This window comes from Agelaius tricolor, unplaced genomic scaffold (assembly GCF_023055355.1).
Source record: "Agelaius tricolor isolate 1412-34295 unplaced genomic scaffold, bAgeTri1.0.p SCAF_25, whole genome shotgun sequence".
NCBI lineage: Eukaryota > Metazoa > Chordata > Aves > Passeriformes > Icteridae > Agelaius > Agelaius tricolor.
Genome location: NW_027269285.1, coordinates 4340709 through 4358323, shown reverse-complemented (window position 1 = coordinate 4358323; position 17615 = coordinate 4340709). Strand labels below are relative to the sequence as shown.

General features: G+C 45.1%; 1 protein-coding gene across 3 annotated transcripts in view; it reads right to left on the bottom strand.

The window, feature by feature from the left end:
* FAM222B (family with sequence similarity 222 member B) overlaps positions 1–17615 on the bottom strand; it is a 36372-nt gene continuing 18757 nt past the window's right edge. For 2 of the 3 annotated variants that reach the window (XM_071447628.1, XM_071447627.1), the window contains exon 2: positions 1–4236. In XM_071447628.1, the coding sequence (XP_071303729.1) occupies positions 2663–4219 (1557 nt within the window). In that variant the 5' untranslated portion in view covers positions 4220–4236 and the 3' untranslated portion in view covers positions 1–2662. Of the gene's footprint in view, positions 4237–10315; positions 10444–17615 lie in introns of all 3 variants that reach the window. The other variant, XM_071447626.1, reaches the window with a different exon arrangement.

Below are 17615 nucleotides of genomic sequence, written 5' to 3'. Positions count from 1 at the left end.
AAAGGTTTCAGTATATTTTAATAGTAAAATGATTCTTATTTTTTTTCAAGCAATGTCCCACCTGGATGAGTCTCAGCAGGAATTTTGCTTCCCGGTCCTGCTGTACCGGGGCAAAGCCTCGGAGGTTGTGGCTGTACCTGTGCAGAACAGTCCCCAAAAACTCACAGCGTGCTGCCAACATCACCAAACACCTCCCAGGCAACCACCACCACGGCACAGGACTCTGCTCAGGCTCTCAGGAGAAGAGCAGGAGTTAAAAATTAGCTTTTAGTAACAGTCTGGGTTAAGATTTGGAGCAGGCTACGGACCAGAGGAGAGGCCAAGGTTTGATTTAGTAAAAAGGAGCAGAACACCTTACAGTGACTGACTGGGCAGGGAGGGGTGAGGTCAGAGCACAGCCCTCACTGGGGTTGGGTTTGGGATGGGGAAAACAACGGGGTGACTGTAGGGGAAGCAGCTTCAGACTCGAACTCTGGCTCCAACAGAATGGATTCAGAAAAATATTGCATGAAAAGCCTCAGGATTTTCGTTCTTTCATAGATGTATATTTACCAGTTTTCACAAAGACTGCAGGAATACGATTATAAACAATAAATTAGGACTTCATGTTGCTATCATTTGGCATAACACAATCAGGCAATTTTTCCTTTTTTTAAATATAAGGCAACACAAGCCAACACATAATTTAATCCGTCTTTAGTCAAATTGCTTAACTTTGCTCAGGAGTTACCACTAAAGAACGGGTTATAGTACACTTAAAAGAATTTAAATAATGACATGATATAAGTGTACTAACTTACAAGGAGTCAGAAATGTACTCTGCTAAGCTTTGAAACCTAAATATTTGTTACAGCCCAGGACTACACATTCTAAATTAAAAAAATACAAATAAATGTTTTCTAATTTTCCCATTTACGAAAAACCTTTAAGAATCTCTAGCCAACTATGACGTCACTTCAAAACTTTTTTTTTAATTTTTTTTTTTTTTAATTTTGTATGATGTCTTTAAGATTTTTTTTTTTAAACCATGCTCATTAAGGAAAGTTCAAGGAGCAAATACTTAAGGCTTTGTTTTTCCAAGGGCTGTGAGGGAGGCCAGTGGATGGCAGAGGCCAGTGGGTTCACCCATACACAATGCTACTCAAACCCACACTACCAGGCGACATTCATACAGAAATATTACACTTAAAAGTTACAGTGTAGAGCAATATTTTTTAGCCAGTGTACATAGAAAGAATCAATGCATTTATTTTTTTAAACTTTTTTCTTCTTCTTCTTCTTTTTTTCTTTTTTTTCTTTTTTTTTTTAATTTCCAAACTTGATTGTGATCATTATGTTCAAGTATTAGTCTCGTTAACAGAGATGAGGAATTTTCTACTTACAATAAATTCGGCTGTTAGAAAGGAAAGGGATGTTTTGGTACACAGAGGAGAACAAGATGCTGAGGTTACCCAGTAGTTAGTGTCCTACAGTCACTGACTCAACTGGCTGCTGGAAGTGACGTGGGGAAGGAACAGAAGGAGTTAGGCACCGAGACCCTGGGAAAAAGGGATGTTATAAATAGCTTCACTAATTCCCAGGGAGAAGAATTGTTCCATTAAATCCGCTGGGGTGTTTTGATGGAGAGGAACAGGGGACTGTCAATCCCACAGTGGCTTGTGAGAGGAGCTTTGATTCAGACCAACCAACTCCCATCCCACAGCGCTCACTGCACTGGGGATGGGCTGAGCTGCATCTCCTCACCCTGGCAGTAATTCCAGCTTCCAGAGAAGTGGCTGAACCCTTTTTGGAGTTGTCAGTGGGTCTGGATTTCCTTCACACGAGGCTGGCCAGACTCCTAGCAGCGAGGGATTCAGACAACATGAGCTTTGAGGCTGGTGGAAGGGCACTGGGGAGGGGGAACACGAAGAAAGGCAACTCCCCGTGGCTGCCTTCATCCCAAACCCGCCGTTCCCCTCCTCATACCCTGTCCAGAAAACACAAAGTGTCAGAAAAATCTGCCAGAGACTTTTGACTTTGGACAAAGTCTAAATGATAAACGTGGGCAAGAAACAGCTGAAAAGCTTCTCCCTCTATTAAAGCCTAAATACATACCCCTAGCTGGCTCTTTTCAAACGTAGGCTCTTTTTTCAATTACACAGGCCTCTAGACAGTGCAAATGGTCAATGTTTAATGCATTAATGAAATGGGCTTTTGAGTTGAAAACAAGCCCTACTCCCTGACAAAATTCTGTTGCTCTTAATCTTGTGAGGAAATTGAGATGGAAATGGAAGCAGCTACACTACCTCGCTCTCACTGGAGCACAGATGTGGCTGCAAAACCCTGCAGCAACTCAACCTCAGTCCAGCGAGGAGCTGCTCAGCAGAAGGCAAAAAAAAAAAAAAAAAAGCTGCACAAAGGGGGAATCTGCTGTGAGGAAACAGCTGTGGCGTGAAGTAGTGTAATGAAATTCTTTGACACAAAAGGCATGTTAAATATTTGATGCATAAAGGAGAGAGATAACATGTAAGCAAAGCTCTTTAAATATACAGTATGTCTTCTTCCAATGGGTACTATAATGATCACACAAGTTTGCAAGTTAAAAACGCCTTGCTTATTAATTAAAATTAAGACTAAAACCTATAATTTTTTTTTTTTTTTTGTCTGTGAAAGTGACTGCAGCCTATCTATACCCTGGGTGTTGAATATGAAGATTTCGACTATCGGTTGGTTCAGGTGCTCGGTTCATGGGAGGCCGATGGACTTTTCCCAGCACGGCCATGCTCTGGTCTCGGAAGCAGGACTGCTGGAAGTCCCCACTTAGGTAATCCATGGTCTGCATCACATTATTCTGGCTGGATGGGCCAGCTCCAGCTCTGTAATGAGTTCCTCCTGCACAATCCAGCGTCGCTCCCGCTGGCTGTCCCCCATGGAAAGGCATGGTGAGGTCCTGGGACCCAGAGCTGTCACTGTTGGGCGTGGGCAGAATGTTATTCCAGAGGGGCTGGAAATAGTGCCCATTGGTATATGGCAAAGGTCCCTGCAACCCGTTCACAGGAGGAGAAGGCGTGGGCTTCTCGATGGGGGGCTTCAAGCTGAAGGACTGGCCCATGCACAGTTCTTGAGGGTAGGTGGAAGTTTTGCCAGGGAAACTCTGCCCTGCAATCTCTCTCTGAGGGTGCTTCCCTGCGAGTCCAGCAGGCCCAGCAGCATCCCCACACATTTGCTGCAGATGTGCAAGCTGGTGCTGGTTCCACGCAACCGATTTGATTTCGTTCTGGTAGGCGGGCGGCACCCTGTTAATATTGACCATGGGCACATTAACAGAGGCAGGAGGAATAGCAGCAGCAGCATGGTCGACAGGGTTTACTACACAGGAAGGCATGGGTGTAGGGACATTGTGAGTAGATACCCTGGTACTTGCATTGATAAGCAGGTTGCGACTTATAGGGCTGGGGTTTGCGATCTGTCCCTCACACACTGAGGTAGTGCTAATGCCAGCTCTGGCCTGGCAGAACTGGTTAATCTGGTGCACAATGCTGCTCAGGTCCGGTGGCTGGTTCTGCTGCAGGGTGGCAGCCATAGAGAGGGGAATGGTTGAGGTAGACACGGTCACATTCGGCGGCGCGTCTGCGTCCGGCATCTTTCTGCCTCCGTGCAAACCCGGCTGCAGCAGCGGGTTCGGGGCGTGCTGCAGGGTCTGGTGTGCCATGGGCTGAGGGTGCTGCAAGCCCTGCGGCTGCTGCTGCTGCTGCATGTTCTGCGGGTGCGGCAGCGCCTGCGGGATCCCCTGAGGGTGCGGTAAGCTGGGTGGCTGTGGAATACCCTGAGGGTGCTGCGGGATGCTCTGGGGGTGCGGCAAAGTCTGTGCATGCTGGAGAGCCTGCTGGCGAGCGAGCGCCTGGGGGTGGGATAAAGTGCTTGGTGCAACGTAGGGCGTGGAGGGGGGGTTCATCATCGCCTCCGGCAGCAGGCGCGCGCGCGTCCCGTCAAAGTCCTTGATGATTCCCTTGGCTGGGGATTTGACTATGGCCAGCAGGCCGGTTTTGGTGGTGGCCTGAGACGGGTAGGGGCTGTACCTCTGGCCCGAAGTATCGAGTCCGTTCACAGTACGGCGTATGTGTTTCCTCTGGGGAACCTTGACGCTGTTCGGAAAGATTTTTATAGTCAGTGGATTGTTGGCGACCTTCTTAGCATAAGCATCCAATTCTGCTGGGGTAGGATACTGTGCAGATCTCATTTTCTGTGTAGTGTCCCCTGTGGAGAAAGGAAATTGGTCAGTTCTGGTAAGCAAGGGATCAAGCCCAGGGCAAGACAGTCACACAACAAGGGGAGAAAATCTCCAAGGATTCAAGAGGCAAGGAAACTTCATCCTGCCAGACCAGCGGGTCACGGAGCAGACGCCTCATTCCCTTTATTACCTGGTGACCAACACAAGCCCCAGTTCAGCTTAAGGCAAGACCTGCCCGGGGGAGCAAAACAAAACCATGTTCTCATCAGAGTATGTTTGCAGTTGGACAAAAACAGGTAATGTGTTATAAACATCAGACTGTCTCCAGCTGAAATATTCCTCACAGCTTGCAGTGGTGGGCTGTTTTTTAGTCTCTTAATTTAAGATGCCTCCTCATCACTCTTCAAACCATTCTCAGTATTTTTATCATGGAATTCCAAATCAGAAAGATATGAATTAAACATGAAGCCCCTGCAATCCTGAGGTGGGAACCATACTATGGTGGGCTGACCCTGGCTGGGCACGAGGTGCCCCCAAAGCTGCTCTGTCACTCCCTTCTTCAGCCAGGCATGGAAGAAGAAACACATGGGGTCAGAAAAAGGAAGGGGAGATAGCACTCGCCAAAATGGACAAAACAGACCTGGGGAAATTAGTTTAATTTATTACCAATCCAATCAGAGTAGGGTAATGAGAAATAAAAACCTCTTCCTTCCACCCCTCCCTTCTTCTGGGGCTCAACTCCACTCCTGACTTTCTCCACCTCCACAGCACAGGGAGATGGACACAGCTGCCTCACCATGAGCTGCATGGGAATCTCTGCTCCAGAGCCTGAAGCATCTTCTCCCCCTCCTTGTGCAGTGCCCTGGGGGTCTGTGCAGAGCTGTTCCTCTCACAAATCCTCACTCTTCTCTCCAGCTGCAGTTGTGCAGGTTTTTCCCCCTTCTTAAATCAGTTGTTCCAGCGGTGTGTCCATCCTGGAGCCAGATGGCTCCGTCAGAGATAGGGGAAGCTCCTGAGCAGCTTCTGCATCCCCCCACTACCAAACCCTTGCCCTGCAAACCCCACGCACATCAAAGCTTCAGCTCAAGCCTCCATTTACACCCCACTCCTTTCCTAGGTGCTGACATCTGAAAGCACTGAGTGTCTCTCTGTGCATTAGGAAGCTCTTGTCAGCCCAAACTCAGCAAATGGAAGGAGGCTGATTATTTTATGGGCTGCAATTATTTCCTCAGCTGACTTTTCAAGGTGGCACCTTGCTAAGGACAACATCCCCACATCACATGGCAAAGTGATGTGATTACCTCACAGGATTAAAAACATGCTAGTCCCCAGACAGAGACAAAAGCCTTCTGGAGACAGAGGTGTGGTTCCACTTCCTCTGATTTACCCGATACCTACCTGGCTCACAAGCTCCAACTGCTCCTGCAAAGAACTTCAGAACTCTAGGGAAATGTGTGTGTCTCTTGCCATAATCACATTCCAAGCAGAGAGTTGGGCTGTTTCCCACCACAGCTCTGCTGCCTAACTCCTGTGGGACTCCTGCTGATTTTATAATCTTCAAATAATGGCTTGCAGCTTTGACAATCCAATTTAGCTTTTGCTTGTTTCCCCCCCCCCCCCTCACCTCACCTTGCAAACAGTTCACTGGAAAAAAATGCCCATCCTTTTTCCTAAAATTTTCAGCATCCCTGTGCTATTTGCTGTGCTAAGAGAACATGGAATGTGGCATCCACCCAAGAATATCCCAGCCCCATATCTGGCCCTCTGACCCAAGGAAATTTAATGCTCCAGCAAAGAGCATTCTGCTCCCAGGCAAACAGCCCTTCCTCTTGAAAATCCACCTCTGATTCTTTCAAGCAAATTGCCTCAAAAGATGAGTACCAGCCACTTCTCTCTTTGCATCCTGCAGCTTCCTGTTGTCACAGATGAGGGAGAGCAGCTCTGCTCTAAGAGCTCTCACTTTCAGAAAAGAAAGGTCAGAAAATGGAAAATAGAATGGATACCAGAAGAAAGGTTAATTGTGGAAATATTAAAAATATCTTTTTGTGAAATAAGAAGCTTTACAGGCAGTTTGTCTCCCATCTCTAGCACAGCTCGTACCACGGCGCCAGTTGTACCTGTACCTCCTGTGCTGCCCAGACACTGGCACATATCATCCCTTTCTCTTAATCAAAGGAAATATTAACCCAAACATCTCTCTGTGCACATCCCTGTACCTGTCTCTGCAGGCAGGTGTTTATATCTGCCCTTTTGAGAGAGCTGCTGTGCTCCTAGCAGAGGGGAGAGCCTCCGAATGGCATTTGCCAGTATTACCCTGCCTCAAAAGCCAAGACCTTCATGAACTCCCAACCTTTATTTTTAGCATTGCCCACGCTCATTAAGGTCTGTTTCTTCCCCAAGACATGACCCTGGCAACCCCCCCATGAACCAGAGAAGAATCAAAGGACAAAGGAGCCCATACCTGCCTGTGTTATGGTTTATGTTATGCCTGCAGACACTGACACATTCTATTTTCAGATGAAAAATTAAGGAGATACTTTAAGACACCTTTGCCATCAAAATTTCCCAGCCTGGTTTACATTTCTACAGGCAAATCAGTGAATTAAATATAAACACTAAACAGACACACTGAGTGTTCTTTTATCCAAACATCTGATTTTCTGTTACACAGAAGTTTCAGGAAGCAGCTAAAACATGGCTGTTTGAACAGGCTGCAGCCATCAGTCAGTCAGACACACCTCTACTCCCAAACCTGGAAGAATTCCTTCCTCTGAGAGAAAATAACCCCTCAGCTAAACTTAAATAACACCCCAGCATCGAGTCTGGCATCCTACCAAATGCAAACCACCTTTTAAATCCCTTGGATGGGATCTTCTGAACCCAACACCATTCCAAACAGCACCTGGTTTATGCACAGGTAAGATGATGCTCCTTTTACTCCAGGCTAACTCAGCCATGTTACTCAGGCCTGAAGGTGATGTATTTCTGAGTGCCCCAAAGTGCTTTGCTAGTAGTTCCACAGGCAAGATTCCATGACTGTAGTAATTAAGGCAGTAAAATATTAGAAGAAAGGCATTACACAGTGAGCAAGAATCTGAATATCCCATACAAATACCCTACAAACCAATAAAGAACAATTAGTTCTGGTAACTAAGTGAATGAAAAACCTGCTAGAATAGTCTGAAAGAAAATGCTGGAATTGGAATATCATCATTTGTGTGCAAGAGGAAGAATTCCAGATCAGGCCATAATAAAATGATGAGGCAACGGCAGAGGAAGAAGCTTCATTAGGAGAACAATGGGATGAGCTCCAGGAAGCTCCCTAATGGTGAATGCAAGGCAGAATACTTTCATTGAAAAGTAATTATTTCATGTTTATCACAAGGCAAAGCTGTGCATATGAGCAATTACCCCAATAAACTGGTGAGCTGCAGGTTCACAACTCCTGCTAATCCCGTGGCAACCGATTCCTCTGGTCACACTCCTGCTCTCACCACTGCAGCTATTTTTGTCATGGAATGAGACAGATTTCCCTGCCTCACCTCAGCACTAATGGAACATCTTTTAAGTGCATTTCACATTAAGACTTTAAAACCCACTGCTTTTTAAAAGCTGCCTATGGTTAAATTTTCATTGTCATTAAACAAAATACAAACAGGCCTTCAGGATTGCTACCTAATGAGAGCTCCTGCACTGGGACGAGCCAGAACCAGCTGTGTCCACCTTCTGCATTCACCCCTCAATTTTAGCAGTTTCTCTAAAGGCTTTACAGAAAGAGCCCTCCCCAAAAGACTCAGTTTAGCTGATGATCCCACATTCAGTCCAATCTCCTCTTCTCTGATGTCCCCTCCTAACAAAACACTTCCTAAGAAGCACCTTTCACTTGATTTTGTACCATTGTCACAGAAAAATGACCTTTTCTCCTCCCCAGAAGGTTTGGGACTGCTGCTGTATCCAACAGCAGCTGCAGACACAACCTGAACAATCCTGCCTCAAATATCCCAATTGACCAGTCACGTTTATACTGGAGTCACTGGGAGGAAGGAGAGAATATCAATACTGGCCCTGTGAGAAATCCCCTGTGTGGAAAAGGAATTCCAGGGTTAGCCTGAACTCAGGTTGGAATTCAACAGAAAATACTGAAATTGGAAGTCCTTTAGCCACCAGTTTCTAAAGGAAAAAATATGTGCATATTAATCTACCAGACTCCTACTGCACAGACCACTTGTAAGAACAAGCCCCTTATTAGAGAGTGAATATGGAAAAAAAAGGTAATTGAGCTAATATGGATTTTTAAATACTAATGAGAAGTCTGATCCAGAAAACGACACTTAAAAATTATTTATACAAACACTGTAAGTCTGGAAAAAGGCAATCCTGTGGAATTCTGTAGCTTTTATAAAAGCAATAGCACTATTATTACAGCCTGCTTCCAGCCCCCATCAAAGTCTCAAGTCACTGTTCATTAAAAAATGCTCATTAACTCAGCTCTGCCCTGGCCAGGGGCTGGGCTACTCATGCATCTCCAGCAGAAGAGAAATGCACCAATTAATCCTGCCCACATCTGCAGAGGGGCTGAGCAAGGTCTGTACCAGCAGCCTCATCTTCCATAAAATCAGAACAAACCCAACAGCTGAGCATTACCACTGCCAGCCCGTGCCTGCCAGCTACTTTATGTCCTAAATTCTTTGAAATGCAGCTCCCAAAGCTCTTCACTGAGCAGGACACAGCAATGCTTTCAGCACATGGATCTGCAGATCTCCAAGAAACAGCATAGGTACCATCAGGTGAGGAAAACTGCCCAACATACCAGCATGTTGCCTTGTAAAGCTGTAATTAGCAAATACCTGATTTATGCACAGCTGCCCTCACATGAACCTCAACATTTTGCTTTCAGAACTAAGCTCTGACAAAGAAATCTCACACAATGCACAGACCTGGGCACATCCTCACCCCACAGGCAATGTTCACACTGGAAACAGGAACAAGAAAGGAGGGGATGCCCAGTCTGATACCATCACCAGTCCTTTGGTGAGTGAAGATTTTTTTTGTTGTTGGGTGATATTATAATTACCAAGCCCATGGAGTCAGCAGAAGTGCTGGGGGGGAGCTCAGGTGTGTATGTGAACCGTGTCAGTCACTTCTGGCAGGACCATGACCATGAGCAGGTCACTCTTAAGTGCAAAATTATCTTCCCTATTTATTTTCTGCAGCATCACAAGCCTCACTGTAAGAACAATTTAGCTACCAGTGGACTGTAAATCACTTGGGTTTAAGAAGCAATGAGTGCATCAGCAAATTGAGATCTCCCAATGCACATTTCAAACACAGGAGACAGGTCACAGCCCTAAGAACCAAGTACACAGACCTTACATAGAAATCTTGGCATTTCTGAAATTTCAGCTGAACAATCAGTGTGCTACTTCAGCGATAAAGAGGAGAGACAGAGTTAAAAAAACCTCTAGTCAATAAACTTACATTCCCAAGCACAAGTTGTTCTTAAAAATACCAGTACAACTATGAAAAAAAATGACTGAAGTTATCAAAAAACAATTATCAGAGCACTCTGCAGACATATTTTCAGAGGCACCAAAGAGACATCAGAAGAAGATGGAAACTTTGAACTTTAGTAATTTAGGCTAGCTCACTAATATTTGCAGTATAAGCCCCAGGTATGTAGAGCAAGAGCTGCTGACCTCAAAAGGTTTGCATTAGACTGATCTAACTTTTATTGGCGTCTACGAGTAATTGCACGAAGGGAAGCGAAAAAGACTGAGGAAAAAGTTGTGCTGAGAAGCAAATCAGCTGGCACACTTTTAGCACAAAACCTTTTCAGCAGAGAGGCACGAATCTCACAGGAACCTCACTTGCTGCATCCTGCTGTGGTTAAATTAACCTTTTCAGAGCCAGGAACAGAGGAGCTGCACGCATGTGAACCTCTACAGCCATTTCTCAGAGCCTTTATTGACAGATGCCTTGAAGGCATAACAAAAGAAAGACTCTACATTAAATTGTTTTTCCACTGTATCCTAAATGTTTATGTCACAGCGGTACCAGAGCCAGATTTAACAGTTAACCACATCCTGCAGACAAAACATCACTCACATTTCTGAAGTCCAGTGTTCATCTGCGTGTAAGAAAGAAGCTGAAAGGAGAGGTCGCCTGGTCCTGGCAGACAGGCCAGCATGGCAGACAGGCACTAACACAACATGGGGCATTCACTCCTCTGCACACTGCAACAACAGAGAGACAATTCAAAGTTATAATACAAGGAGGAACAGAGAAAAGAAAGAGGCAAAGAGCCATCCCTGGGTGAAGGCCTGACCAAGCACAGATGCGCGACCGCTGCTCCAGCCCTGACTGCATCTCCTAACAGCAACGGAAATACTTCAAGAACTGGGTCATCTGCAGGGTTAAAACCAAAATAGCTGCTGTGCTCTCCTCTGCTGCTTGACACACAGAGAATAATCCATAGCTCTGCCCTCACATTTCAAAGGTGGTTGTTATGAATGGTAAAGGAACCACCATCACTCATTTCACTATGCTGAAATGCACTGCTATCCACCAAGGCAACTTCTCTGGAGAAACTCTGTCAACTGCTCTTTTTGCACTTAACAAAAAGGCATGGCATGCATAAATTGAAGGCAAAGTATGCAGCACTCTGCCTTGTGGCAAGATTAAGCTGCATGCTACAGCTTGTAATTTCTGTGGTCCATTAGGCTGAAAGATGAATGGCTACAACTTCCTTCATTTCAGCAAAGATTTGCTAACCCGAGGTGCTGTGGGGCAGGTAACAGCAAGATGTGCACAAAGGGGCTGCAGAGGTGCCACCATCCTCTTCTGTTTGCTCCAGCATTTAAGAAATCAAACCTTGAAATGGAGCACTAAATCTCTTTGTACACAAACACGGCACAACTCCCCTCAAATCCCACCACTGCTGTGCAAAGAGGGATCCCAGCAACAAGGCTAACTGGGGCTCAAAATGTCCAATGTTACCAGAATTACAGAGATTTAAGCTGGAACAAGATTTCTAGAGGCCATCTGGTCCAAGCCCTTGCTCAAATCCTCCTGGCTGCAGCACTTTAGAAAGTTCTGGGAAACAGGGTGACAGAACCAAGCTGGAGAAATCGGATTTTTTTCTCCTTGTCCAGATGTCCACAAGCATCAGCGCTGCTATACAGAGCAAAACACCTAAGGAGCAGCTAGAAAGGCTTTGGGACTTGTTATACGACCTCCAAAACATGGGAAGAGTTGAAGGATTCAAGACTTGTAAGCTGATTTAATTTTAGTCATGGTTTCACAAACCCCAATTAAAACAACTGAGAAAGCATTCAAAGATCAAAAGGGGCGGAAGGAGAAAGCTTGAGCCCAGACATGAGAAGCCACATCTGCCAAAACCTCTAAGAGGCCACTTCTGAAAGAGTCTCAGTGCTGAGACGGCACAAACAACGCGATGACAGCGATGTGACACTGTCAGCACTGCCACCTTCACGCTCCAGAAACCTCCCACAGCAGATTTCTGCAGAGACCTTCTGAATGCAAAGCCAGCACAGGCCAGAGTGCCCATGGAACCTGGCAGCAGTGGAGTGAGCAGCGTGGACACGAAGCTTTCCTGCAGCACAGCAATTACTCACTGTGTACAGCTCATTAGCTCCATGTTTATGCATCTCCTCAGCTCAACACGCAAAGGTTGATTAAACCAACGGCCAAGAAATCTCATACAAATATTAATTTATGAGAGATTCTGCATCTTCACCGAGTGCTGTCCAAAGCTGACCGAGCCTGCTGGGTGCCACTGTGACTAACAAAAATAGTTTTGGGCACTGAATGTCAGTCTGACAATCCAGGCTGTTGCCCATTCACCCTTCCCACGCAGAGTAACGCAGACCTGGTGCCGTGAGAAACACACACAGCACCTCACCAAGGTGCAGGGCTGACAGCACAACCACCAACAAAACACATTTGTATCATTCTCCATTTCATTCCGAGGAGACAGCAACAATCTGCACTGCACAAAGTCCAAGATATGTAAAACCTGGTAAAATAAACCTAAACCTGGATTTTCTTCTGATTCTCTGAAGGAGATGGAATTCTTGGAGTCTTTCAGAAATGATGACTGAAGACCTGTCACATCCACAACATCAAGGAATTGCTTGAGGAACTGAAAAGTTGCTCAGCCTTTATAGATGAGATGCAGTCATGACTGTGGGTACACAACCTTCAGTGAAACTTTGCAAACAGCCTGTGGGCAGCAGCTCCTCGTCCCAAATCATGCCCAGCAAGACCAAAAAGACAAAACAAGAATCCAGCTCCTTTTAATCAGAAGACAAAACCACTGTGAGTTGTCAGAGCTTTACCTGAGTAAGCAACAGAAACACCCACAGTCAGCAAGAAAAAAATAATAATTGTATTTTCCTTTTTTCCTCATTTCATCAACTTCAGAAGGCTGGCACAAACAAGACCTATTTCTCGGTGAAAAGCAGACAAACAAAATTAAGAGCCTTCACTGTAGACAGAAAAACAGATCACACTATTCCCATATTCATCTGAGCATCCACCTTTTACTCCAATAACGTTTGACACCAAGCAAGGATTCACTTCCTATCCCTGCAGGCCCAAAGGAGGTCGGTGTCTAAAACATTATTTAATTGATGGCAAGTTTGTGTGCAGCCCTGAAAGAGCCCAGCCGTGCTCTGACTGAGGGAGCAGCATTTCTGGCAGCAGGATGAGGGGAGGGTTTGCTCACCTGCTCCATCATTAACGCTCATTAGAGCCTGAACTGTGACGCTCTCAGAAAACCTCTTGCTCAAGTGCCCCAGCGAGGTGCACACAGCAATAAACAGGATAATGGCACATTAGAGAGAGAACAAGTGATTAGGAGTGGTCACAGCATTCACCTCGGAATAGCCAGGCTCCTGCTACATGACAGCAGTGCTTCCTTGAAGGTCAAAACATGTATTTACAGAAGCTTTAGCTCCAGTATGGAGAGCAATGTTTTAGAGAGAGCTATAAAGGCAAGTTGTTCCTGCAGGCAGATAATCGTTTTAGGTAATGCCAAAGGTTCATAAAGGACTGAGGTGGCAATAATAATTTTAAAGGAAATACTGGACTTACAAGAAATAATTTGAAGTGGAAGCCTAAAAATCACTCTTTCAGCTTGATTTGCAGTAAACAAATTGGTGACATCTAGGTCACTGCTGAGCATTAGAAAAAGAAATTCAGACTTGTACAGAAATGCTAACCATAGCTCCATTGCTGAATTTCTCATTATCATTTAAATCCTGCTTCAGTTTTTCTTCTCTATGAAATCAATACTGGTTTTCATAATTGAGATCTCAGTATTTGAAAACAAACACATTTGAAATATCTTGACAAGCGCCCCTTTTATTTTTTCTAGTTAGAAATTAATTAACATTTATTCCCTTTGAGATACTCAGCACCTGGCTACTACTTTCTGACTGACTCTTCCCCAGCATGAGCTGGCATGGACAACTCCAGCTCACACCAGCTGAATTGAACTGAAATCCCTGGCATGGATTTGGGATTGAGGTGAGCACTACTGGCTGCCTCAGGATTGGCAGCTGGGCCCATCAGCCCCTCCTGCTTGGGTTCATTCCTTCTAATTAGTCCAGAGCTGGAGATGAACTGAACTTGGCACATCAGGACTCCTCACCAGCAGATCTGGCTCCATGGTGGTGACTTGTGTGGGCACCAGCACCTGCAAAGCTCCAAGCCCTCCAAGAATGAACACTGTGCTACTGGGGGAACTGGAATGGAGAGGGGTTTGCACTGTACCAGGGTCAGTCACACTGTCATCTAAACCAGTCAGCTGCAAACTGGAGAGTGATCTCACCAGCAGGCTGTGGCACCCAGCCATGGAGGGCTGTGAACCATGAAAACTTCAGTTTTTAAACTGCATTTTAAACGGATTCTGTACACTGGCAAACGCAGCACAACGAGCTCTGTCTTGAAAAAATATATATGAAAAAGGTAAAGCATATCTCTAGAGGAAAACAATCATTAGATTGGAATAAATAAATAAATACCCCTCTTTGAAGTGATTTTAATCTAATCTGGCTGCGGGATATAATCTTAACAGCACACGTACTGCAGGATGCTCCACAAAATAGCAGGTTTAGACATGTGAACAGATTTTTTTTTCTCCTAAGATTTATTAATAATTAAATCAAAGCATGTTAAGCTTAAGAGGGATTTGCAGTGCTTGGGATTTGGAGGTAACTGGCACATCTTCACAATGACTATTACCTTCAGCCTTACTTGCACATCAGGATGTTTTCTGGTCCAGGCAGCACCGTGTCCCCTGTCACCACAAGGCTCACCAGGATGGAAGAACCCACTGCCCAGAGACACCCCTGCAGAGCTAGGAATCAGTTCCAGTAGAACTTACCACAATGTTGCCTTTCTTGACTTAAAAATTTATCATTTTCTGAATTATATTCAACATTTAGTATTTATTGCCTCTGTGCTTCTCAGACCAGGTGGCACTTTTACAACCTAGAGTAAAATCTAGATGTAAAGCAACTACCAGGAAATTTCTAACACGGTTTTATCATCACATAAATGGACCACATATACAGTTATTGCCAAGTTTTTAGATACACCAGCCCCTGAAGCTCCTGAGAAGCCTTACAGGGAGAGAACACAAAGGAAACAACTCCCCCCAAACCACCCCTGGCCACTGAAACATGGGAAACTGAGCTAGTTTAGAGGAAAGCGAGCTGGTAAAGTCTAAAGTTAGGTTCCTGAAAGTAAACACACATGTTTGAAATTCCACGATTAACTGTGGGCTTGTTCACAAAGCCCCGAGGCCAGGAGGAAGCTCGAGGAGCATCCACCCACACACAAAAGAAAAAAGCTCCAAACTATTCCAAGTTTCCAGCACCCTGGGGTCCCGAAAGCCTCTGTGCGAGGGTTGTTAAAGGCTTGTGGCTGCTGGGCTTTGCTCCTCCTCTGCCCTTCAGTCACAAGGCACTTCCATCAAGTTCCATCCCCACCCTGAAGTTGCAGAGCCACGGGCGGGATTTAGGGCAGCCCCCCGAGCAGCACATGCCAAGTTCAGAGCACATCAATGCTGCAGGCAACAACAAAAACAAACCCGGGCTGGGAAGTTTCTTTGGTACAAATGTCTGCAAGAGCTTGCCAGGAAACGTAATTGAATCCGGGCCAATTTTCATGCTCCGAGGGAAACTCAGTGTCTCATTTACCCCCCGGCAGGCTGCTCAACACCAAGGAGAATAATTCCTTTTTCCTCTCCCAAAGTAACCTAAAATGTAGGGGTTTCAAAGACTTGTTCATGTCAACGGCAGACATTGAACCCTCTTGCCAAACTCAGCATTCAATACAACTCCTTCCAGGCAGCCATGCTTTGCTTGACAGTGTCTAGACCCATCCTGCAGGCTTCCTGCCTTTTTCCAGCTCTAAAATTGCCCTTTATTTTTGAGCACTTACCAGAATGGCCCTTTCCCAGGACTGCTGAAGAGCTAGAGATAAATCTTAGCGTTTCCTGGAAGAAAATTACCAAACTAGCACTGTATTCATCACCGGCTGGTATCACATCCTCTTAATGCTTTATAAATGGAAAACTGCGAAACAGTGGGCAGAGAAGTTGCCCTCTGAAATGGCAATAAATCACAATAGCATCGAGTGGACTTGGGGATAAATAACTAGGAAACTGAACAATAGAAAGTCGCCTTTTGTAGCACAGGGAGTGCACTGTCAGCACCTGCCAACACAGGACCTTTGGCTTTCTGCATTCAGGTGGACCTTTTGTGGAGCCCCTTGCAACAGTTTCCATCAGAATCAATTTTTGCTTCTTGCCATTTAATTAACTATGATTTTGCTTGTAAACCACGTCACCTTTCAGGCTGACCTCCATTTATAATGTTACTCAGGCAACAAAATTAGTTTGGTGGGGAAGGCAGGGAGAATTTAAATGCTGCAACAGCACAGCTCTGCTCCTCTCTCCGAGCTGGGATGGCAACGCCCAAAAAGGAAGAAAAAGAAGCAGCTTTGGGATAACAGCACTTAAATGGAATATTGCTCATATCACACTCCTCATGCCCAAGGGCTACCACTAAAGGCTTCTAGGTGAGCAATTTGGAACAGGATGCAGTGCACTAAAAAAAGCCAAGGAGGCAGCTCTCAGCTTCAGGTATCGCCACGTGTGACATCAGCTCCATCAAATTCACTCCTCGGATAAAGCAGCAACCAGCTCAAGGTTATGATCTTTGAGTTTAAAAAGCCTTTTTTTAGGTCTGTCCCAAGAGATTATTTTAAAACACAGTACAACGCATCTGCCAAGGAGTAGAACAGTTGGCTTTAATTGTAAGATGGATTTTTACATAGCTTCTGACCTTTCATCTAATTGAGGCCTGAAGAAGAAAAAAAAGAGGAAAAGCTATACGTCACTTCAGTTATTAAAATCCATCAAGCTCAGACTTTAGCCTTGGGATAACCACAGCCAAAAAATTGACTTGCAAGTAATTATCACTGCTATCTGCAATAAAAGTTAATTGGACATAATTGAACTAAAGCCCTAATCTGAATGAAGCTGTTGCTGGCAAGAAGCCTGCTCCTGCCTGCACTCTGCAAATGGAACTGCTAGCAGGAAAATGGACAAACACGAGGCTGCTTTACAGTCTGCCCACTGCAAATCAGAGCAGTTCTGCAAACAGCTCGTTAGCTGGGCCAAGATAAAGCCATTATGAGGGCCTGTCCTCACCAAACACACCCTCCAACTACACCCAAACAGGGCGATGGTGCAGAGTTTCAAAAAACAAGTTTCAGTTTTATAGACCTCTTAATTACAGGCACTGAAACACAAGATTCACGTCACCAGACGCTGTTTTTATCAGCTCCTGAACGCTGTCAATACCAGTACAAATAATGTACTTTTTGAGCACGTAAAGATACCGACTCAAAAGGTTTTCAGTGCTGATAATTTACCACCTTCATGCAGTTCAATAGCCTTTCCTGTTGTAGGACCAGCTTCTTTCATCTCTGCAGCAGAGCAGACAATTAGCTGCTTTCTGTGCTCAGCCCATGCAGGTGGCTGGGGGAAGGGAGCGTTCTACTCAATTCCTGCTGATTCGTCCATTTATATTTTGCATTTTTGTTAACTAACAGACCAGAAAGCGGTTGTCAAATCCCATGCTACTCCAGAACTTCTTTACAATTTTAATTATTAACACTCTGTCCTTCACCAAAGCATATCAAAGCACTTAACAAACATTACTGAAGCCACATAACCACTCTGACACAGGCAAAAACTGCACATGACTCCTTATACTGTTTGCTTCAGGTTTTTGGGCCATATTTATGTTAGAACAGTGGTCTCCTGATGATGGACTAGTCCATGACAGCAGAGATGGAGGGAAGTATCTGG